This window comes from Pituophis catenifer, unplaced genomic scaffold, assembly GCF_029215685.1.
Source record: "Pituophis catenifer annectens isolate HBS135680 unplaced genomic scaffold, rPitCat1.0.hap2 SCAF_1, whole genome shotgun sequence".
NCBI classification, from domain to species: Eukaryota; Metazoa; Chordata; class Lepidosauria; order Squamata; family Colubridae; genus Pituophis; species Pituophis catenifer.
This window is the reverse complement of record NW_027256881.1, coordinates 296,855,121-296,878,891: the sequence shown is the minus strand read 5'-3', so window position 1 is coordinate 296,878,891 and position 23,771 is coordinate 296,855,121. Positions and strand designations below refer to the sequence as shown.

The following is a 23,771-nucleotide window of genomic DNA, read 5'->3' as shown; positions in this document are numbered from 1 at the left end:
CATCATAAGAAGTACGTGTTTTATCCAAATCAGATTATTTATTCTGTAGTTCTTAAATTGTTTGACAGAATTACCTCTTTTCCTGGCTTCAAATAATGTCATTATCCCCCCCCCCCCCAAAAAAACAGACTGTTGTTTTACACATGTATCTCAACAGGAGCAGTCCTAAACTGAACCCTGACTCACAAACAAACAATTACAGATTGCTCCATAACACCCAGGATATGTCAATATTACCCCTTTGTGGGCAGTCCCCCCCAGTTTAAAAACCATTAACTTAAGTCCTTTCTCACTCCTGATCCACTCATCTTTGAATCTGCAGAATAATACACCAGCATTGCCAATTCCTAAGCTTGTTCCCAGTTACTGCAGTCATCTTCCCTCCAAGGTGATAGATGACAAAGCCTCTTAACAAAGTTTGCCCCCCTGAAAGCTGTCCTTGGATAATATCAGAATAAAGACTTTACCACTGGTACAATATAGACAACTTAAACTTGCCTTTTTAATCAGCTGAAGATAAAGGAAAGCAACATCATGGGACAGAAAAATGGAAGAGCATGTTTATACCAAAGTTACGTGTCACCATGAAGAAAGGTATCATGTGCCAAATTTCTGCTAGTGGGGTCCAGAAAAAGAGCCTTTTGGAATATGCCCTCTGGAATATTCTCCCACTGGAGGCAAGGTCCACCCTTCCAGAAGAGCCTGAAGAGCTCTGCTGCTTGATTTGGGACTCTTGACAGGGACTTGTTACATTGTAGTGGCTGACTAGGTGGAGAAGATCCCCACCCCCAGGCCACTCATCAACTTGGTTTTTAGTTGTTTTTTTTTTATTTACTTCTTCTAATTTTAATTCTATAATACTTTTTCTTCTTTTTATCACATCATAAGTATTGGTGAAATGGGCAACATTTAAATTTAATAAATGCTTACCATGCCTAGGAGTCATTTCATAGATTCCAAGCAAAAAGGATCCCCCCCCAGCTTTTTTTATTAAGAAACAGAAAAGTTTCTACAATATAAAGTACACTACAATACAGTACAGCTCATCTGCCCAAAGCTGAACTACCACAATCTTCCCTGACCTGTTAGGCTTCCAGCATACAAGGACTGCATTGGGAGGGCAAGTTGGAAAAGTTCGATTTACTCCAGAGTGATGACATTCACCCACCCCCACCCCCACCCCGTCAAGCATGTATTTTATGACAGATACAAGTGTAAACTTAATTATAAATACATGAAAAGGATACGAGTAAAAGAAAACATTAGGACAGGGACGGTAGGCATGCTGGTGTCACTTAGTGACACAAAACACAAGCCAACCATCATTCCTCAGGTAATTGTACGGATTACTAAGAACAGGGTCAGACCAACTAGAGATCTACTTTAAAATCCTAATAATCATTTTAACAACGATTTGTTTCCAACGATGAGCTTGCGTCAAACAAGATTTTAAGCATTTTCGTTCAGAAGCGAAGTCCAATGATCCCCAAAAGAGCGTTCCCACCTGCGTTTAAGGGGCTTCTGGCTAATTAGAAACCCAGTCTGGTTTCGTTGGTTAAGGCATCAGCAAGAAACCGGCAGACCCTGAGTTCTAGTCCCGCCTTAGGCACAAAGCCAGCTGGGTGATCTTGTGCCAGTCACTCTCAGCCGTAGGAAGGAGGCAATGGCAAACCCCTTTTGCAAAACCTTGCATGGCCAGGCAGTCTCGGAGAATCGGACACCACTGAACGGGGGAGGGAGGGGAGAAAGTGGCTAATTATCCCACTAATCAATACATGACTACTAAAAAAATAGGTAAACCGCGAGCATAAGAAGTAGGAAGACAGAATACTACAAACCTCTCCGTCTTCCTCAACGTCTCTTACCTTCCGTAGAGACCGCCATTTTAGCCCATCACATGACAGCCCAATCTCCACCTCCCCACCCCCCACCCCTTTCACGCGGGAGTCTGTACTCTTGACAGCTCTTTTTCGAACGAGACAGGAACGCTCCGCCTCCTTTTCCCCGCCCACTCACGTTCTGCCCCTTTCCCCCCAAAAAACTCCAGAGGTCGTAACTAAGGAAAAGAAAAACTGGCCAGTCAAGTTCTGCCTGGAGGGGGCGTTTGCAGCCAAGCAGCCAATGGCATCCTCCCCTTGACGGGGACGGGGCAAGCTGGGCCCTTTCAATGTTCTATTGGTTAGAGAGAGCGCCCCGGAGGGGCGGGATGCGGTTCGGGTTGGCCAAAGACAAAAGGTGTGGGCGGTGCCCAGCTGTTGAGCTTGGAGTGGGCAGGGCGCTCGTCGGCGGGTGGTCGTTGGAAGAATGGCGGTTGTGGCTGCAGTTCGGGGGTCGCAGGGAGGGCGGCGCTTCTGGCTCGAGGTGAGGTCGCGCGAAAGAGACGAAGTGGCTCCAAAGAGAGAGGTGGGGGGGGCGCGCGTTTGGTCTTGCACGTGCGGAGTTCAGTGCTGCCGTTGGCGTGGCGTGGCGATCTTTCCCGTCCGTGGCTTATTTGCGCGCCGCTCTTAACGCCTCGCCGTTGAGCCGACTTCTGCACCCGAGGGCGGGTGTGTGGGGGGAGAGTGTTCCCTAAAAGCCGGTGGACCTTCCGAGATAGGGAGCCTTAACATCTGGGTCGCCCTCGATGAGATCACGCAGCTGGCAAGACCAGGTTAGGATTTTGTAAACTTCAGATCGACGGTGAGTTCGCTTTTAAGGGCTCTCTCTCTCTCTCGAAGAAAGAAAGAAAGAAAACGGATAGGATGCCGAGATCTGCGCGAAATTCTGCCCTGCGTCTGCTTGAGAACGGCCTTTTTTCAGATCAAGCCAAGGTCCATTAAGGCAGAGGTCTCCAACCTTGGCAGCTTTAAGCCTGGAGGACTCCAACTCCCAGAATTCCCCAGTCAGCTTTGCTCCCAGAATTTCCCCAGCCAGAATTCTGGGAGTTGAAGTCCTCCAGGCTTAAAGTTGCCAGGGTTGGAGACCCCTGCATTAAGGTTTCCTTGCGTGCCAGACGTTGATTGCCCTGGAAACTCCAGCATTTGAAAATGAAAAGCTGCCTGCCCTTTAGTTAGTGTTCTGCCTTCTTCTTAAAAGCTGTCCTGCATATAGGATAATCTTGTCAACTTTAAATTGTGGGTATATCAGGTTGGGAGCTGCACTTGTGGGGGCACTGATGAAGATTGGGATCCAAAGGTGGAGGGAAGGGGGTGTCTTGTGAGGTGCAGGAAGGTACAGAGACCCCTCTCCTGCCTCATTTGCAGATTTGCAAGAGGGAACTTGCAAAGGTTTTGAGATAATAAGATTTCTAAATCTTAGGAATGTGACAGTGAGGTAAAAGTTGCTAAATAAACTTCCCCAAAATTTTTCCCGAAGGGCATTATGTTTCTATTAGAGAGGACATTGTGACATTTCTCCATTCAATATAGTTTTCTGCATTAGGGGTTTTTTTGCTAGGACATGTTAAGCGGTGAAGTAACATATGGACTATAAGCCTGTACTGTTAGGTCTTTTTTAAGTGATAATGTTCTATTAATTTATTGTGATACAGAGGTCAGATGCAATATGAAGCATTTAAGATATCAGGATGGGATTGGTTTGAGTTCATGTATGCTGTTGCGGGAATAAAATGTAGGAAGATTGCCATATATGCCTTGGTGAAAAAGTTTTAAATCTAATTAGTCAATAAGTACTGGAAATTGTTTACTGCTGAATTTCCTACACAATTACAAGGAAGCATTACAGAATTCTTAAACCCATCTCCTTTTGATTTTCTTCAATTAGAATGCCCTGTTCAAAAATATTTTTCATATTACATTCTGCAATGAGAAAAAGTAGTAAAGAGAAACAGCAATAGCTACTCAAAAGACAATATGAAACCTTGCAGTACTGATAGCTTCTAAATACCTACAACTGCCAAGCATTAGCACATGGATAATTCCTAAAGTGAACACACGGTATATAATCATTTAAAATATGAATGTACATGAACCCTATAAAAACTGACTACCAGCATCTGATAATTCCCAATAAAGATGAAACAAGTAATGTAATGCCTCCTGGTGGTTAATGTAAGGACAATATTTTATGACTGAACTTTCTGAGATTTAGTCTTGCCTCTATTGTATTGTCTTTCAAATTATATTGTGAATTTCACAGTTACCTTTTTGAAATAAGAGGCTATGTAAAACTTTAGTTAAACAGTTATCAGTGTGCCATTATTAATAGGAGCAACCTTATTTCAATATTTTATTTGTTTGTCTATGGGTTCTATTTACTTCCTGGTTCAATTAAGGCTACTAATACTAGAATATATTATTAACAGGATTATTGCTATGAACTTAAAATTTAGAAAATGAATGTGGTGTGCCTTCTCACTTCTGAATAAATTTAAGTTAGCTGGATTTTTTTTTTCTTGAAATGTAGGATAGATGTGCTTAGTTGGTTCTGTTTGCTTTTTGCCTTATAGATCTCTAGGAAGACAAATTTCAACTGGCATTCCTCATCATTTATTTCCTCCTCTTCAGTGGTAAGTTATTTTTGAAAGAAAACAAAGATTAACTTAAAATAGAGCAAACCATGATTTTGATATACTGTTTCCCCATTATGCATATTTGTCTCAGCTTGTAGGTGGAAATGAATAGCATTCTGGTCAACTTTAAAGTAAAGCAACAGTTAAGACTAGGGAAGCATCACTTTGTCTGGGACAATTTGGCCTTAGAGCAAAATATATTCTTCTCAACAGAAAGAAGAGGAGTAACTAGAGTGGGCTTAACTGCTTATTGTAATAAAAATGGCTTTAACAGTCTTGCAGCTTGTGCTATCAGGAATTTTTGATCCACTTACTTTGAGGTTCGTTAATATTAATCCTAAATAAATGAGTCCTGTTTCTGTAAAAAATACCATGAAGAGCAAATGGGAACAAGTAGAATTAATATGAGTTTCATTAAGTGCAAAGAGCAATCTTATCTTGCTTTTATTACACTAGGATATGCATTAACCAGCATTTTGTATTCTACAGCCAACAACCAAATTGTTCATTGATGGCAAGTTTGTGGAGTCAAAAAGTAATGAATGGATTGAAATCTATAACCCTGTAAGTAGTATTGGTTTGTTTTTGAGACAGAAAAAAAATTACATTCTAAACTAATTTAAGTAATTTAAATAAATATGCTATAACAAGATTTTGAAATTAAGATAAAGTTTTTGTATTCTTAATTTCCTAAAGAGGATGATGCAAGCTGCCTACAGGAAACTATATTGTGGAGAAATTGAATCCTTTGCATGAAGTTTCTCCCACCACATATTTTCCTGTAGACTGCTTGCTTGCTTCTACATCATCCTCTTTAGGAAATTAAGAATAAGTAAGCTTTTCCTTAATTTCAAGTTTTTGTTATAGCAAGGAGTAATATTTGCATATTTCTAGAGAATTTATGGAAACTGGTTAAATTATAGTTCTAGGTAATGCATTTATTTGTTCCCTATGACTATCATTAAGTGTTGTACCTTATGATTTTTGACGAATGTATCTTTTCTTTTATGTACACAGAGAGCATATGCACCAAGACAAATTCCTTATGTGTCCAATCACACTTGGCCAATAAATTATTCTATTCTATTCTATTCTATTCTATTCTATTCTATTCTATTCTATTCTATTCTATTCTATTCTATTCTATTCTATTCTTTTTAATGCAACTTATTAAATGAAGTTGATTTTGTATAAACCAGTGGTGAGATTCAAGTAATTTAACAACTGGTTCTCTGCCCTAATGATTTCTTCCAACAACCAGTTTGCCAAACTGTTCAGAAAGTTAACAACCAGTTCTCCCGAAGTGATGCGAACTGGCTGAATCCCACCACTGGTATAAACCCATAAAAATACCACATGTTCTCATTGATGGGTCAGGAGAGGAAGCATTTACTCAAATCCAGTGTTGTATAAATGGAAATCCACTAATGCGATTGGACTTTCTTATCTCCCTTCCAAACATTTGCCTTAATCCATTCCAGAAGATCCTCCAAAAATGATCTTGGAGATGTTCAAACCAAATTTATTAATTAAACAATTAAACTTGAGAGAAGAATCTATTTGGGGCCAAGGACCAAACTGTCAGGAATGGATGGTATCAGTTGCCAGAGTGCCATCCCAGGATTAGGTAGGGCCATTGTTTAGATTTTTATGAAGCCACATGTAAATTCCACCCTTCTTATTTCCCATTCTTTCAGCTTTATCCTTTCTAAGATATACTTCTCCCCAAACTATCAGGGCTCCCTACAAAGAAAAAAATAACTTGATTGCGCTCTAAATAACAATTAGGTTTTTAAGAACCACAATTGAGAATAATGGAGGTTTTAGGTGGCTGTTGATAAAAGGCAAGTAGTTACCGGTACTTCCTTGCCATGGATTCCTAAGCTGCCCCAATGATTTCTGGTCTTTGACTGTAATAAACTTTGATTTGAAGCTGCCCCAATGGAGATTTTTTTAAAACCTAATTTCATAAAAAGGGCATTTTTCATTGGGAGTTCCTTCCCAACAGGGCCTCTAAGGACTTTTTAAAAATGTTTTCAAGGTGACTTCAACTGCTGGTGATTTTTATGGCTATTTCCATGTAGTTTTCTTGACAAAGTACATAAATGTTGCCTACTTCCAGAATATTTAATTATTCTGCAGTTAAGGCCTCTTGGAAACTTTTTAAAGGTTGATTCCAGACAGAAGTAGCAAAACACTCTTATTTCTAATCACTTATTTGTGCCCTGGTTAAGGAAAAACTCTTATCTTCAGTCAGCAACTGCTTGGAGATAAGATTTTTTCTTTGTCTACAAGGAGAGGTGGGGTTGAGAAATACATCTACTGATTGGATATGGCCTGCTAGAAGATCCCCATTTCTGCTTTATATAAAGCAACATAAATATTCTTAATATTTTCTTAGAAAATGATATGATCAGCGTACCGGCTGCATAGTACAGTTTATAGTTTTTTTTATTACTACATTAAAAACAGCAATATTAATATTTATTTTGAACTGAAAATAGCACTGGGAACTCATCTCATAATAAATTCATGCTGTCTAAAGAACTCTTGAATGGCTACTGGGAGAATTTCAATTGTAATTATTTAATTCTATGGGAATGTCATTCTAAAAGGCTACCAATGAAGTTGTTGGTCGAGTCCCAAAAGCCACACAGAGTGAGATGGAAGCAGCAGTGGCTTCATGCAAAAAGGCTTTGCCGAGCTGGTCTGAGGTATCTGTTCTGAGTCGACAGCAAATCTTTCTGCGGTACCAGCAGCTTATCAAGGATAATCTGGTGAGGAACTGCTGTGCCCTTGATGTACTGATTTTTCTCAAGAGCCAATGCAAAGAGGAGCAAAATTAAAGAATGTTCACCTATTCATGTATAATACAAATAGACAAAAATTATATAAGCATAATAGGTTGTCTGTTATATTTGTTCTTTCTTTTGCCAACATATCAAGCTTTGGACTTTGGGTTTTATAAAAAAAAAAGGTAATTAAAAAGTAGCAGGTGGGAAGATGGGCATTGTAAGTCATCTCCTGTTTTCCGGGTAAATTAGTCTATTGCAGAACAATGAGTTTTTCCAGAAATTTGCTGAATTGTTGTGGTTGGTTATTTCCCCTCATTTGTTGATTCTCTTCTTATCTACAGAAAGAAATTTCAAAACTGATCACCATGGAGCAAGGAAAGACTTTGGCTGATGCAGAGGGAGATGTCTTCCGGGGCCTCCGTAAGCTGCTTATGTCTGCCTCTTGCTATGCATGGAAAATAGCTTTTTTGGGCTATAAGAAGATGAGAATGTTTCCAAACAATTTAACTCTCAGGATCTCAGGAGCATAGCTCCTATTCTATCTATCCCAGTATGCATATTATACTGGTATCAGAGAATCATAGAGTTGGGAGGATCCATGAAAATCCTTTTGTCCAAATATCTCAGTTGAGACTTCAATTAGGACATCCTTGCTAGATTATGAGCAGCTTCTAAAGTAATCTGTAATCTGGATAGTTCGTTTTCTTCCTTTTCCTTCTTACTTATGTATTTCTTACCCGTATTTTTTGGACTATAAGATACTCCGAAGTATAAAATGCACCTAGTTTTTGGGGAGGAAAAGAAGAAAAAAAAATCTGCCTCTGCCTCCCAGCAATTTGCCTCCTTACAGCAAACAGCTTGGTCAGCTTCAGCACAGCCTGATTTTGGCCTCCACGCATCCTGTTTTCGGCCTCTGTGCATCCCATTTTTGACCCGTTCCAGATGGCAGGGATTGCCGCCGCCACTACCTATCCCTGCCACCTAGAATGGGCTGAAAATGGGACATGTGGAGGCCAAAAATGAGGCGCGTGGAGGTAAAAAATGGAGTGGGTGGAGGCCGAAAATGGGGTGTGCGGAAGCGGCGATAAGTGGCAGCGGTGATCCCCATAGCCTGGAACAGCTGATAGGAGGTATTCCAATCAGCTGCTCATGCTAAATCAGGCTGTACTGAAGCCAACCACATTGTTTGCTGTTTGCTGCAAGGAGGCAAATTGCTGGGAGGCCGAAGGGTGGGGACTGGCGGGTGGGCGGGGCTTCGGTAGCATTTGCTTTATATGACACACAGACATTTCCGCCCACTTTTTTGGAGGCGGAAGTGCATCTTATAAAAATACGGTATATATCTCCTGCCTTTCTTTAAAGTACTTCTTTTGTTTCATAGCACTTGGCATAATTTGGTGGTTTCCAGCTGCAAGTTCCTCAAATCTAAAATGCTTTCAGCTGACCTGGATATGACATTCCTACATTGTTGAATTTTGTATATCGCTAATCATATAGCCTCTTAATGTGATACTGCAGAATTAGCTATGATCGTTGAGTTTTGAATTATATTTTGGTATAACTAGGTCCTCTTCTTACTGATGTATCAGTGCTGCATACTTTGGCACAAAATCCAATTCTTTCTACAAGGTTTAGGAATAATCGTGTATATTTATATGTACATGTGACCTCTAATTTGGATTGTAAGTGCATTATTGGCACAAAACCAGATTTATGACACCAAAACTCACATGGATGTTGAGGAAATACCTGTGAATTCAGGAAGCCAGAGAGATAGAACACCAAAAAAACGATTGAAAATAAAGGAATAAGCAAGAGGCGGAGATGACTCTGCTGAAAAGACAGTTACATTTGAAGAGTACTTCTTGATTGGAAGGCAATGGTTGTCTGGGAAAAATAACCCTTTCTAAAAAGAACTTTTTATATTTTCTTTATTTTCCTTTCAAGTTGTCTCTTCCCTTTTCATAAAAGTTTTGTCCACTGCTGCCATTTTCCCTTTCTTTTCTGACAGGACTCCATCTTGGTGTTTTCCCCCTTTTAGTTGGAAGGAAAGGGAATATATTGTGTGATTCTGGGTGTAAGATTGGACTGTATGTATGAAAGAATAACTAGTACAAGCAGAAGGGTGATCTGTAAATTTCTAAATGCAATACACTGTTTTACAGGCAAATAATTTCAGTCAATAGATTTTTATTTTATTTTATTTATTTTATTTTATATTTTATTTTAAAAAAACAATTAAATAATTTTGGCCGAAAATTTAAAACAACCCAATTAAAACCGAATTCAATTAAAACTGAGAGGATGGGATCAAGCCAGCCCACCTAGATGGAATAAGTGTGTTTTCAGGGCCCAACAAAAAGTCCGGAGGTCTGATATCGTGCGTATCTCAGGGGGCAGGTCATTTCAGAGGGCAGGTGCTGCCACAGAGAAGGCTCTCCCCCTGGGGGTCGCCAGCTGGCACTGTCTGGCCGACGGCACCCTGAGGAAGCCCTCTCTCTGCGAGTGAACCGGTCGGTGGGAGGCTATTGGCAGCAGAAGGCGGTCTCGCAAATACCCCAGCCCTAAGCCATGGAGCGCTTTAAAGGTGGTCACCAACACCTTGAAGCACACCCGGAAGACCACAGGAAGCCAGTGCAGCTCGCTCAGGAGAGGTGTCATATGTGAGCGCCCCGTCGCTCCCATAATCCCCCGCGCGTCCGCATTCTGGACTAACTGCAGCCTCCGGGTGCACCCCAAGGGCAGCCCCATGTAGAGAGCATTGAGAAGTCCAGCTGGCTATATCGGGACGCCGGAAGCCACAGCCACTCGGTCTTGGAAGGGTTGAGTCGGAGCCCGTTTCTCCCCATCCAGGCCCGCACGGCCTCCAGGCACTGGGACATCACTTCAAGGGCATCGTTGGGGTGGCCTGGGGTGGAGATGTACAGCTGAGTGTCGTCAGCGTACTGATGGAACTCCACCCCAAAGCCACGGATAATCTCACCCAGCGGCTTTACATAAATGTTGAACAGAAGGGGCGAGAGGACCGACCCTTGTGGCACCCCACAAGCAAGGTGCCTCGGGGTTGACCGCTGCCCCCCTGTCAACACAGATTGCGACCGGTCAGAGAGGTAGGAGGAGAACCACCGCAGAACGGTGCCCCCCACCCCCAGCCCCTTCAACCGGTGCAACATGATACCATGGTCAATGGTATCAAAAGCCGCTGAGAGATCTAACAGGACCAGGATAGAGGAACAACCCCTGTCCCGAGCCCTCCAGAGATCATCCACCAACGCGACCAATGCCGTTTCCATGCTGTGCCCAGGCTGGAAGCCGGACTGGAGCGGGTCTAGATAGACAGCTTCATCCAAGTACTGGGGAAGCTGCCGCACCACCACACTCTCAACAACCTTCGCAATGAAGCGAAGGTTGGGGACTGGATGATAGTTTGCCAAAACAGCCAGATCCAGAGAGGGCTGCTTGAGGAGGGGCCTCATCACCGCTTCTTTCAAAGCGGCCGGCAGGACCCCCTCACTCAGAGAAGCGTTAACAATCCTCTGGAGCCAGCCTCATGTAACCTCCCGGGAAGCCAGTACCAACCAGGAGGGGCACGGGTCCAATAAACATGTGGTCGCTTTCAGCCGTCCCAGGATCCTGTCCATGTCCTTGGGAGCCACAGGATCAAACTCCTCCCAGATAACGCTCTTAAGACCTGCCTCAATCATCCCGTCCAGACTTACCCAGTCAGAGGCCAGGCCTTCCCAAATCTGAGTGATCTTGTCATACAGATATTGCACAAAATCCTCAGCTCGACCCTGCAAGGGATCATCCCGGGCTTCCAGATGGAGGAGGGAGCGGGTCACCTTAAACAGGGCGGCTGGGCGATTATCTGATGACGCGATAAGAGCGGTAAAATAGCTAGATTTCGCCGCTTTTATTGCCACTAGGTAGGTCTTAATATGAGTCCTCACCAGTGTTTGGTCGGATTCGGAGCGGCTGGTCCTCCAACTACTCTCCAGGCGTCTTTTCCGGCGCTTCATCTCCCTCAGCTTCTCGGAGAACCAAGGAGCTAGGTGAGTTCAGTGCCGGGTCAGAGGCCGCAAAGGCACGACGCAGTCCAAAGCCCCGGCGGCCGCACTATCCCAGGTGGCCACCAGGTCTTCAGCCGAGTCATGAGCCAGAGTCTCAGGAAATGGCCCAAGATCCATCTGGAACCTATCAGGATCCATCAGGCGCCTGGGGCGGAACCACCTGGTCGGTCCTGCCTCCCTGCAGCGGGGTGCAGCGGTTAGAAAGTCCAGTCGAAGGAGTGAGTGGTCAGACCATGACAAGGGTTCGATGACTATATCCCCTATATCAAGGCCACTCGACCACTGACCAGAGACAAAAACTGTCCACCCGTGTGAGTAGGGTCATGAATTAACTGAGTAAGGTCCATGGCCATCATGGAAGCCATGAACTCTTGAGCCACCTCAGATGTTTCACCGATAGATGGCAAGTTGAAATCCCCCATGACTAAAAGTCTGGGGGTATCAACCGCCACCTCGGCTATGACGTTGAGCAGCTCGGGCAGGGCCGTTGCCACGTGGCAGGGAGCCAGGTACGTGATCAACAAGCCCATCTGTACTCCACGGCCTCACTTCACAAAAAGGGACTCACATCCGGCTATCTGTGGAACAGTGGTCTCCCTCAGATCAAAACCTTCCTTTATAATAACCGCTACCCCCCGCCCCTGCCCTGAGCTATCGGCTGATGGAATGCACGGAAGCCTGATGGGCACATATCTACGAGGGGAACTCCCCCCTCCTGGCCCAACCAGGTCTCCGTGATACCTGCCAGGTCCGCTCCCCCCTCCTGAATAAGATCACAAATGTTAACTCATTATTTTTTGTCTGGCAGATACATGCATATATATACACTATGAATGCACACTATCAGTGACTCTTAGATACATTTAGTGGGGAGAGGGAAGAGAAAAATCTACAGGATTGATTTCAGATGGAGTTGGCAACCCTAGATTGACCACATTGGGAAGATGGACATTATCAAAGATTTCTTTGTGTTTTTTTCTATCTGTTTTTCTTATGGTTATACAGTTAGTCCTCAACTGATGACCACAATTTAGTCCAAGATTTCTGTTGCTAAATAAACAAAAGTTTACAACAAAACAACAAAAGTTGTTAAGTGAATTTTGTCCCATTTTAAGACTTTTCTTGCCACAATTAAGTGAATCACTGCAGTTGTTAAATTAGTAATATGGTTGTTAAGTGAATCTGTCTTCCCCCATTGACTGTTTGTCAGACATTTGCAAAAGAAAATCACAGGACCCCAGGACACTGCAACCATCATAAATATAAGCCAGTTACCAAACGACTGAATTTTGATTGCGTGATCATGGGGATGCTGCAATGGTCATAAGTGCAAAAAATGGTCATATCCCTTTTTTCAGTGCCATTGTAATTTCAAATGGTCACTAAATGAACTGTTGTAAGTCGAGGGCTTCCTGTAGTGGCATTTAAAACTTAAATGGTTTGAGGAAAGAATTTGGAAGCTAAAGAACAGGAACTGAGGGAGATATTTTTCTGTTTGTTTTTATTGCAGAGGTTGTTGAACATGCATGTAGTGTGACATCTCTTATGTTGGGAGAAACCCTTCCCTCCATTACTAAAGACATGGACACTTGCACCTATCGCTTGCCTCTGGGTGTGTGCGCAGGCATTGCACCTTTTAATTTCCCAGCTATGATTCCTCTTTGGATGTTTCCTATGGCCATGGTGTGTGGAAACACCTTCTTGATGAAGCCCTCGGAGCGTGTTCCAGGAGCCCTTATGTTTCTTGCCCAGCTGTTGCAGGATGCTGGTGCACCTGATGGAACACTAAACATTATCCATGGACAACATGCAGGTAATAGCAGCGGAGGTTTTGAAAGGCCTCCCCCCCTTCAGTGTATAGATGGTATGGAATATATAAGTCATAAAAAGGGGGAAATAGTCAAGTTACATGCTTGTATTCCTAATTTATTAATTCAGAATGAGGAATTAAGCAATTCTTCCATCACTTTCTTTGCAGCCAAAGCGTCCTCTTCGTAAGTATGTTATCAACTGACTAGAGAAAGTCTACTTTCCCTGCTTTGGGGTACTCCAGTTATGAAGTTTCTCTGCTTTAGGGTACTCCAGTTATCAAGTCTACTTGCACTGCTTTTGGGTACCCCAGTTATCAAGTGTGATTGTGTAGTTTATGACTAGATCAAATAATTGTGATTGTGCATTTGTGCTTTCATGTAGGGAAAAAGAAGAAATAAATATGCCATTTGAGGAAACCCAAGTAGCTGAGCCCCCAAGAAACAGGGTTTTAATTATAAGGAAGTTAATTGAGAACATTACAGTTTTAGTGTTTAGGGTAATTGGAGATATAAAAAATGAATAATTTTTAATTACTGTCATAAGCTGTACAGAAAAGTCTATTGTAATTATCAGTGTTTAATCTGTTGTAATTATCAGTGTTTCATTTTTCTTCTTTGTTTTTGTTTAAAGCTGTGAACTTTATTTGTGATCATCCCGATATTAAAGCCATCAGCTTTGTTGGATCTAATCAGGCTGGAGAATATATCTATGAAAGAGGTTCAAAACATGGCAAGAGAATCCAGGCCAATATGGTAAAACTCAGCATAAAAAAAACATTCCATTTACCAAAATACTATGTATCAAACCATTTGAAATATTATTTTGTGCTTTGAACTGCAAGTCTGATTTGCAGTTTCATTGAAATGACAAAAATTAAAAGATTGCCATTTCAAATACAACTAAACAAGTTATATCTATATGTATTGAAAAAGGCACAATGGTTTGGTTTCTAATGCTAAGTTTCCCTTTATTTTGTATCATAGGTTTAAAAATCCTGACTTAAATGTTCTGTATGAATGGGGCTACTGAATAACTCTTTAGTCAAAATGTTTTTTATTTTTATTCTTATATCTCCTAATTATTTTCAGTGCTGGATAGAGTATTATATTCCCTGTTCCAATACAAATTTTGGGGAGCTAAGGAATAATATAATATTTAAAATTTGCTTAAAATGTATACATTCTGCCTTCCCATCTTCAAGTCCTTACCTTCATTTGGAATTGGTTAGCCAGCATATTGTGCCACAAAAAAACCCAGAGTAAATAAATGCAGGGCAGAAAACGAGACAAGCTAACTAGGAATTACAGGAATTAGGTGACACATCTTGAAGTTTGTTGTACATGATTAATTAAATTTTATGTAATTGAATTATGTTTCCCACATCAGTCAAAACAATTCCTTTGTACAATTTTGCTAGAGAGTCACAACGTTGTGCATAAATGCATGGCATATGGGGCTTTTCCAACATTTCTTTACCATTGGCAGCTTTTCATCAAGCATGAGATTTGTATGTTTTACATACTTCAGCTGTTTTTAACTTCTTGCCTGCATATTTAACAGAAAGGCAACAATTGGGTCCCTAAGATCTAGAGATGGCTATGAAATGTGTATTCAGTACATTTGAGGGCCTGTATGTTATATTGTAGGGAGCTAAGAATCATGGAGTAGTGATGCCGGATGCCAATAAGGAGAACACACTAAATCAACTGATTGGAGCAGCTTTTGGAGCTGCTGGCCAGCGGTGCATGGCATTATCTGCTGCAGTCTTGGTAGGGGAGTCTCGGAAATGGCTACCAGAACTGGTGGAAAAAGCAAAGAACTTGCGTGTTAATGCAGGTGTGTTTTTATAATCTGGTCTGTTATGGGCAGTTGCTTGCATGTAGAACAGCCTTCCTAATCTGATTCCCTTTAGATGAGCGGAATCATTTCCTGGAATTTTTATCATTTTACTATGTTTATTTAGGGTTTTCAAAATTGAAACACACCAAATTTGGAAGACATTCATTTGAGGAAAGCTGATCGATGTAGACACTCACAGCGTATCACAATGGGTTTTTATTTTATCCATTTATATCCTGCTTACCAGAACTATATTCCAAATTCACCAATGTAAAATGAAAAAAATAAAGTTGTACCAGGTTTGCAGATTAGGAGGACAGGCAGTTGATGGTTCTTGTTCCTCTAACTAATGGTACAATGTCTTTTTCCCTTGCTACCATAATTCAAGAGTAACTAGCAGTTGGAACCAAGGGTTCTTTCTGCCAGAGAACAAGTAAACAAGTTCCTTGCATCCCTTCTTCTGTAGCAGATGGATGGGAGCAGGACGATTCCGTTCTTGCCATGTTAGTCTTAACATAAACAACTTCAGTGACCCTTGTATTCTTGGCTTAAGGCAGGGGTCACTTTCAGCTATGCTGTTCCAGGGTTTTGTAGAATTGAGGGCATCTGATTCTGAAATATTCATTTTGAGCTCAAAATGACTGTTGCAAATGCTGTTATAAGTTATTAGATAAATTTGTATTTTTCTTAAGGTGAGATAGTTAAATGTTGTTTAATAAGGTACCTACAAGAGCAACCAAAATGCTTATTGCAGTATTTTTTTTAAAAAAAACATAGAGTGGCTTACTTGACTAGGCAAATACCTGGGTATTTAAAGGAAGGAGTATAGCAGTTAGCACAAAGAGTTTGAAACAAGTTGCTTAAATTAAATAACATGATGGCTATTGTACCTTAGATAAACAAAACTTATATTGAACAAATATTAAATAGCAATTATTAAAAGCAATACTAAATAGCAATCTTAAGTACAGCCTGATGACTTGTTACAGAATATTTTGTTTAACTATGCTTATTTTTTTGCAGTTTTAATGAAGCCTGATTTCAGGCTCTGAGCAATTTTTGTGTATTATAGGAGATCAGCCTGGAGCAGATCTGGGACCCCTGATCAGTCCACAGGCTAAGGAACGGGTCTGCCAATTGATTGACAGTGGAGCAAAGGAAGGGGCTAATGTTCTTCTTGATGGTCGAAAAATCAGAGTGAAAGGATTTGAAAATGGCAATTTTGTTGGACCTACTATTCTTGGTAAAGTCAAGGTGAGTTAGTGCATTGATCATTCTTACCAGTTTTAAAAATAAAGAAGGGAAATCTAAAATGATCCAAGAAATAATTCTTCCTCTCATATTAAAAGAATTTGTGTCTGATTATTTTTTGAAATGTTGAAAATATCCCAAAGCTTGCTTACTTTGCTATAAAGTGGATTCTGACTGGATTGTAAATGATCTGTCAGTGAAATGAGAAAAATATGATTTTTGTATATCAAAAAGGGGAGAAACTTAAGAAATTATAAAGGTAGATATGTCCAGTGAATCCTACTTCTAAATAAAACATAAATAGGCATCATAAGTACCCAAAATTTAGATACTGGATTTTGGCTAGCATGCAGATATTTACAAAGAGTATCCAAGAATTAGATTGCAGGCATTGGCAGCTACATCCTGCCAAAAAACAATAAAAAAGAGTAGAGGAGGAACTGCTAAGTTACAGGTAGTCCTCCACTCATAACTATTTGTTTAGTGACCAAAGTTACAACAGTACTGAAAAAAGCAACTTGATCATTTTTCACACTTCATGACAGTTGCAGCACCCTGTGGTCACATGATCAAAATTCAGATTCTTGGCAACTCATGTATTTATGACAGTTGGAGTGGCCCAGATTTTGTGTGATCTTCTGACACACAAAGTCAATGAGGAAGCCAGATTCACTTAACAACCAAATTACTAATTTAACAACTTCAGTGATTCTGAACTTTGGCAAGAAAGATTGTTAAAGGGGCACAAGTCACTTAACAACTGTCTTGCTTAGCGATAGAAATTTTGGGCTCAATTGTGGTTGTACATTTTGAGCACTACCTGTATCAGGACCCTATCTAAATAATAGTGTTTGAAGAAGTGTAGCAACATATTTTCTGTGATATTGTTACCTGACTGTAGGGGGCAGTGCTTATCTCCGTTTTAAAGCCAAAAAGCCAGTGCCGTCCGAAGATGTCTCCATGGTCATGTGGCCGGCATGACTAAATGCCAAAGGCGCACGGAACGCTGTTACCTTCCCACCAAAGGTGGTCCCTATTTTTCTACTTGCATTTTTTTATGTGCTTTGAATTGCTAGCTTGGCAGAAGCTGGGACAAGTAACGGGAGCTTACCCCATTATGCAGCACTAGGGATTTGAACCGCTGAACTGCCGACCTTTCAATCGACAAGCTCAGTGTCTTGAGCTTGTCGAGTGACACATTAGGTAACAGCATTCCTTTCTACTAACTTTCTGTGAAGTTGAAAATACAAATGGTCCTCAACTTAGGACCATTCATTTAACAATGGCTTGAAGGGTCTCGGAAAAAGTGACTTGTGATCCAGCTTCAAAATTAAGACTGTTGTACCCTCTTCTCCATGGTCACATGATATAGCAATTTCAGTGCTTAGCAACCAGCTCATATTTATGGTACTTATAATATCTTGTGATTTGTGACCTTCCCAGGAGGCTTTCAACAAGCAAAGTTAATTAGGGAAGCTGGATTCACTTAATCGGTAATTTGTTAACTGCAGTAAAAATGATTGTTAAATAGGAGACAGTCCAAAAACAAAGCAAAAAATTAACTTATGCCTGCTGTATAATAAAATAAAAAAAATAAATAAAATAAAAAATAAGAACAATAAAAATTGAGGATTCAAACTGAGGATGTTTTCTTGTAGATTGTATTCCTGGCAGGGTTAGTGAGATAGATAGATTGATTGATTGATTGATTGATTGATTTGTTTATTCAATTACTATAACTGCCCATGTCATATTGTTACTCTGGGTGCCCTACAGTCAAAACATAAACATTATCCCCCCCAAAATAAAAAAAAAATCAAACAATACATTCTTTAAAAACAAATAATTAAGAGTGGTACAATACAGTCACTGGGAAAGCAAAGACATTCAAGAACAGTACATCCATTTTATGTGCTCCACACCACTTTCTGATCAGGCCAGATGACAAAGCTAGTTCTTAAGTCCTTCCATAAGACCAGCAAATTCAGGGCCAGCCAAACCCCTGGGGAATGATATTCCATAGGGTAGGTGCAGCAGCAGATATAGACCTCCAGGTCCCACCAGATGACATTCTCTAGTGGATGGAACTCATAACAAGCCTCTTTTGTTGGATTTGATGGGAGGAGGAGAAATCAATGGAAAGAGGCAGTCTCTCAAATAACCCGGCCCCATGCTATATAGAGCTTTAGAGGTTATAACCAGCACCTTGAATTGGACCCATAAGCAAAGTTTTGTTTAGTGTTGAAGGTGCTGGCCTAGAAAGTAGACGACTATGAGTTCTAGTCCTACCTTAGGCATGAAAGCTGCTGGGTGACTTTGGTCCAGTCACTCTCTCAGCCCAACTCACCTCACGAGGTTATTGTGGGTGAAAAAGAGTATTACAGAATATCACATACTGTTTTGAATTATTTAGAAGTAATAAAGGTGGGATAAAAATCTAATAAATAAAATAGATAACCAATGTAGCTCGTGGAGCAGAGGTGTAATGTGTGCAGTTCTCGGTGCACATATAAATGCCCATCTAGTGGAATTTTGTACCAAATGAAGATTTATTATGAAGGTCAGAGTTCATAGGAGCTATCTGTTCGAAGATACACTTCTTTTCTGCAGAAGGTTAAGGATTATTGAAAGATGCAGGCCATGAGTATTACATATTTATTTCTAATCAAATTAGAGCTAAAGATGATGTTAAAATGATGCAGGAGGAACAGCAAACAGGGAAAAGAACTGATTTCTTTCTTTTATATCTGTCCACTACATCAGGGAACACTGATTCTGTAAGAGTTGCATGAAAAAAAGCTTTGTTACGTTTACAGAGCCTGGCTTCTAAGTAAGATTGCCTAAGATTGGATTGCAGGTCTTCTGTAGCAATCAGGGAATTAAGGTCAGCTAGTGCATTTTATATCTGAATTGAGATCTGGTTTCTACAGCTAAATTGCTGTCCTGGCCAGCATACCATGCTAGGTCAAAACATTTGCAGGTTGTCACTTATGGTATTTATGTGGGACCTGTAACAAAATTTTTGCACTTTTTTTCTTTCTTCTGATTTCTTAATAGGACTATTTTTGTTTGAGCTTCCAGGCATTAATCCTCCCCACACATATCATTTTATTCTACATTTTTCTTTTCCAATCATTATTCTATATTCCATTATTGCTGAGCGTACTGATTTTTTTTTGTTTCAAGTTTTTTATTTTATTTTACATTATATCCATATCAATGCGTGAACAGTATGGCACCTGGGTGTCCTACATTTAAGTACAAATAAAAATAGTGATATTAATCATATTTGTTAATTCCTCAAGCTTATGTAGTTCTAGTGTTAATACACATCTTTGTATTAAATTATAGACTTTCATTATTTAATTATTCAATATTCCAGTGCCAATCACCATATTGTTTAAACATACATAATACCATCATTCAATTTCTAATCCTCCCTCTTATTACTTTTGTCTTATTGTATAAAAATGTGTATACTAATATTCCCCCTCTCTTATTTCTCTCTCTCTCCCCTCTCTCTTATTTCTATCCCCATTCTAACTTTTAATCATGCCACCATTATATCTAAAAACAAATCCTTTCTATCCGTCATCTCTTGCCTGCTTTAAAGCCTTAATTGTTTGTTTTTTAACTTGCCTCCCATATTCCTATCTTGGATCTTTATCCCTATCTGCATCTACGTCCTGACTATTCATTTTAAACATTTCTCCCATTCTGCTTCGCCACCCCTACGGGGCAGCTTTAGCTCCTTTCAGAGCTCACCAATGGGGAGAACTCGGCACGGAAGTGTAGAGACCCGCTCGTGTCCAATCTCGCTGCAAATTTTTAATTAGAATCATTTACCCCACTTAGGAATTTGCTGCTTAATTTTTTTAAAAAATGCCTTAAATACCTTCCTCTTCTTTCTTAGATGATCCATGTTGTGTATAGTATTGGATAATCAGAGCCTGGAATGGTAGTTATTGCCGCAATGGTTATGTGAAAGACATGTGAACCATGCTTTGTGAACAGAAATTATTTTTTCTATAATATAATAAGATTTTTTGCATTATCTCTCTGAAGTGTATGCTGTTTCAAGTTTTTCTGTTTTGATAGCCTAATATGACCTGCTATAAGGAGGAAATATTTGGACCAGTACTAGTGGTTTTGGAAGCAAACAGTCTGGATGAAGCAATTGAAATAGTGAATAACAATCCTTATGGGAATGGAACAGCAATCTTCACCACTAATGGTGCCACTGCCCGGAAATACTCCCATTTAGTGGATGTTGGACAGGTAAATAAAAGAGGATCTTTTATATAAAACTTGTTTTGAGTAGAAACTAGATAGATCAAAGCAATTTCCTAATGTGCGAATTTTTCAGATTACTTGTAAAGTAGTTTAGATGGAAAGTTGTGACATATATAGGCCTCACAGTTTTAATACTAGTGAATATTTAATTATAGTCATATAATTAGTCATAAAATGAGTCATTCATTTATTTGCTTCTTAGTCTTGCTGCATTACTTAAAAAATGAGTCCCGTCGATAATACTGCACTGCAGACTACACCACTGTTTTTCTCTCTGTAGCTATTTGCCATGTATTGATGATGAACTGAGAACCAAATTAAATGAAATGTGAAATATATTTTTTCATTAAACAAGAACATATTTTGAAGTGAAAAGCACTTGAGTTGACAGTACTTGCTAGAACTGAAACAACCTGGAGAGGGATTTAGACTACATTTTTTGGTGGGTACCTAATGCACCAGAGAACTGCTTAATTTCTGTTTTGAAAGACAGAGGTCCACCCTATTTAAAAAATATATAAAAGAGCCCATTGACACATGTTCTTTGGATTGTCAGAACTATGTCAGCATATATCACAAAATAGAAGGATATCTCCCATGATGCTATCAAAATTGACTTATCTTCCATCAAAATCAATGAGTGGAAAATGACTGAAAAGTGTTATTCTCTTGTCTGACAGCTTTTTGTCATAACAGTACAAGCTTGACAGGCAGGGAAGATCTTTGCAATTTTAAATTCTCTTAGATTGATTTGGCTTACTTAACTTTCCCAGTCTAAAAATTTAGAGTATTTTTCATTAGGATCGTAGCAAGGGAGAAAGGCTAAAATTCCCACCTTCTCTTGCTGTCATTCCAATAATTACATATCTATACAAAAGATGTATTGCTTGATTATGAGGTTGTAAAACATCAAATTGCTCAAAAATTGTTCTAGAAGAGAGTTCTGCTACAGGAGAGTATGGATTTGAATGCAGGGCATCCTGATCATGGACTTGTTCTTTTTAGCATTCTTTGCTGATTGCTACCTGTGCTCTATTACAGTGTTGTTAATATGGTTTTGATTTAGATTGGTGTGAATGTTCCTATTCCGGTGCCTTTGCCAATGTTCTCCTTCACTGGCTCTCGTGGATCTTTTAGGGGGGATACCAATTTCTATGGCAAACAGGTAACTGCTTTTTTAAAAATATATTTATGTTATTGTGTCTGTGAAATGAAATGGGGGAGGAATGTGCTTAGTAGCCTATTGTATTTCGTAGTGAACTTCCAGGAGCTTGTCTCAAGTTTTTTTCTTAAGTTGCAGTGATTTTGCATCATAAACTGGCATAAATTCTATACCTTAGTATTCTGTTTCTTTCAGGGGGTGCAGTTCTATACACAGCTGAAGACAGTTATTTCCCAATGGAAAGAGGAAGATGCCACTGTTACCAAGCCTGCAGTAGTTATGCCAACCATGGGGAACTAAAGTCAGCTGACATACTTGTTGGAGTTGTTAAAACTATTTTTCATCTGGGATGGTGCAGGCTATTCTTGACTTGCCATTCTTGCCCTGGAAATATAGATATGTCTTCATGTCAGGATCATCCTTTCCAATCAGTTGAATAGAGCCTTTTAACACAAGATTTAATTTCTATCTATATATGGGATATCTTTTTTTAACCATACTCTATGGTGAGTAATCAGGCCAAAGCAGTATCTGCTTCATCTGGTTTTGTTCCTATTCATGTGATAGTGTTGAAAATGCAAGCTCTTCCTACAGAATTAGTTTTTCTGGGAACCAGCTATTACAATAGTTGCTATCACTCTGTTTATGAGTGGTATGTCCTATTGCTTTTAAGGCTTCTTTTTTGCAAGAAATCCTGCATATGCTGGAATGATTGTATCTCATATTAGGATGGGGAAAGTAAATTTCAGGAGAGGCAAATCCAGGAGAACATTAGAGCTGTTTTGAGAGCATGGCCTTGTGGAGAAGCAGTGAAGCCTTACTTTCACTACAATTTTAGTTCCCTTTAGCCATACAAAATCAACGAATTTTAATTTTATACATGAATGTGCCTACATACTATTTATGCACTGAATATATTTGGAACTAGATGTGTTTGAGCTTTGTTTTTAGTAGTGCTGAACAAATGGCGCAAGAAAGCAACATATTTTTATAGAGGCAATTTATTCTATCAATATTGCTTTAATCTGATTGTGATATTTTTCATTGGTCAAATATGGAGAAAGGTAAATTCTAGCACTAGTTACAAAGACATTTGTGATTTTATATACTTGAGTATACATATGATTGATCTTGAGATCTCTGGGTTGTTCAGCAATATAGTATGTATTGATTAGCTATGAGTGATACACGTATGTCAAATTTAGAGATAAAGGATGATACCATGATGCTATTTTGGGGCTACATATGGTCTTCACATGGAGTTTTTTAAAAAATCAGAAGATATTTCCGTAAATTTGAAAATATGCTATTGCTTTCTATTGTCTAATCAAATTAGCTTTTGTACCTAACAGGTGCTTAAAAATTGATCACTATTACCTGAACAGGTTATTCATCCATATGCTTGAAAGTTGCATATTGATGTTAATCATGAATAAATACTACTAAATTCAGAAGTCTTTTGGTTTTCTTCAGACTAATAATCTAATAGTAGAAATACTTCTAATACTAAATCAAAGTGTTTACACTGGTTATTATTTGAACATGATAATAAATCATGCCTCCATTCAAGGACAACAATCAGTGGGTTTATAAATGTTTTGGATTAATCAGTGCTAATCATTGGCCATGCTGGTTGAAAATATCGAAAGCAAATAAAAGGCTTAGATGAAAATAAAAGTTGCCTTTAAGAAAAACCAAAATTGCCAGACTCTGCCACTGGTATTTGACCTCCAGATATTCATATGTGAGAGAAAGATTCAGTATATAAACCTGAAAAAAAATGTATATTTGTTCATCTGTATCTCATATTAGACAACCCCTGACCCACTGGCGAATTCTTTCAGAGATATTTCCTTACCAGAATCCTCATTACTTTTTCACAAAAATATGCTTTAAAAATACTTGTCAACATATTTTAATCAATTTTATTCAAGAATACACAACCCTTCAAATAACTTCTTAAACTAATGAATTAATGTGTAGGTGGCTACTTTTTGAGGAAAGCCATCAGTTATTTCTTTAAAGAAGCAATTATGTTA

The 23,771-nt window shown here is 39.6% G+C and overlaps 2 protein-coding genes across 3 annotated transcripts in view; one reads left to right on the top strand and one right to left on the bottom strand.

Moving 5' to 3' along the window:
* The window catches only part of LIN52 (lin-52 DREAM MuvB core complex component), a 48,857-nt gene extending 46,925 nt beyond the window's left edge, over nucleotides 1-1,932 (bottom strand). The window contains exon 1 of the mRNA XM_070931403.1: nucleotides 1,866-1,932. Within this exon, the coding sequence (XP_070787504.1) occupies nucleotides 1,866-1,884 (19 nt within the window). The 5' untranslated portion in view covers nucleotides 1,885-1,932. The remainder of the gene's footprint in view (nucleotides 1-1,865) is intronic.
* Nucleotides 1,933-2,276: 344 nt separating this feature from the next.
* On the top strand, nucleotides 2,277-23,186 carry ALDH6A1 (aldehyde dehydrogenase 6 family member A1). Of its 2 annotated transcripts, none has more exons than XM_070940734.1 (12): nucleotides 2,277-2,361; nucleotides 4,448-4,507; nucleotides 5,000-5,074; nucleotides 7,126-7,287; nucleotides 7,647-7,725; nucleotides 12,886-13,188; nucleotides 13,818-13,939; nucleotides 14,834-15,023; nucleotides 16,099-16,280; nucleotides 20,376-20,555; nucleotides 21,637-21,735; nucleotides 21,928-23,186. In XM_070940734.1, exons 1-12 carry the CDS (start codon nucleotides 2,305-2,307, stop codon nucleotides 22,030-22,032), a joined length of 1,614 nt encoding a protein of 537 aa, XP_070796835.1. In that variant the 5' UTR covers nucleotides 2,277-2,304; the 3' UTR covers nucleotides 22,033-23,186. The 2 variants fall into 2 exon arrangements, with proteins under 2 accessions (XP_070796835.1, XP_070796844.1); XM_070940743.1 differs by having other exon boundaries at nucleotides 2,278-2,403.
* Nucleotides 23,187-23,771: the final 585 nt, after the last annotated feature.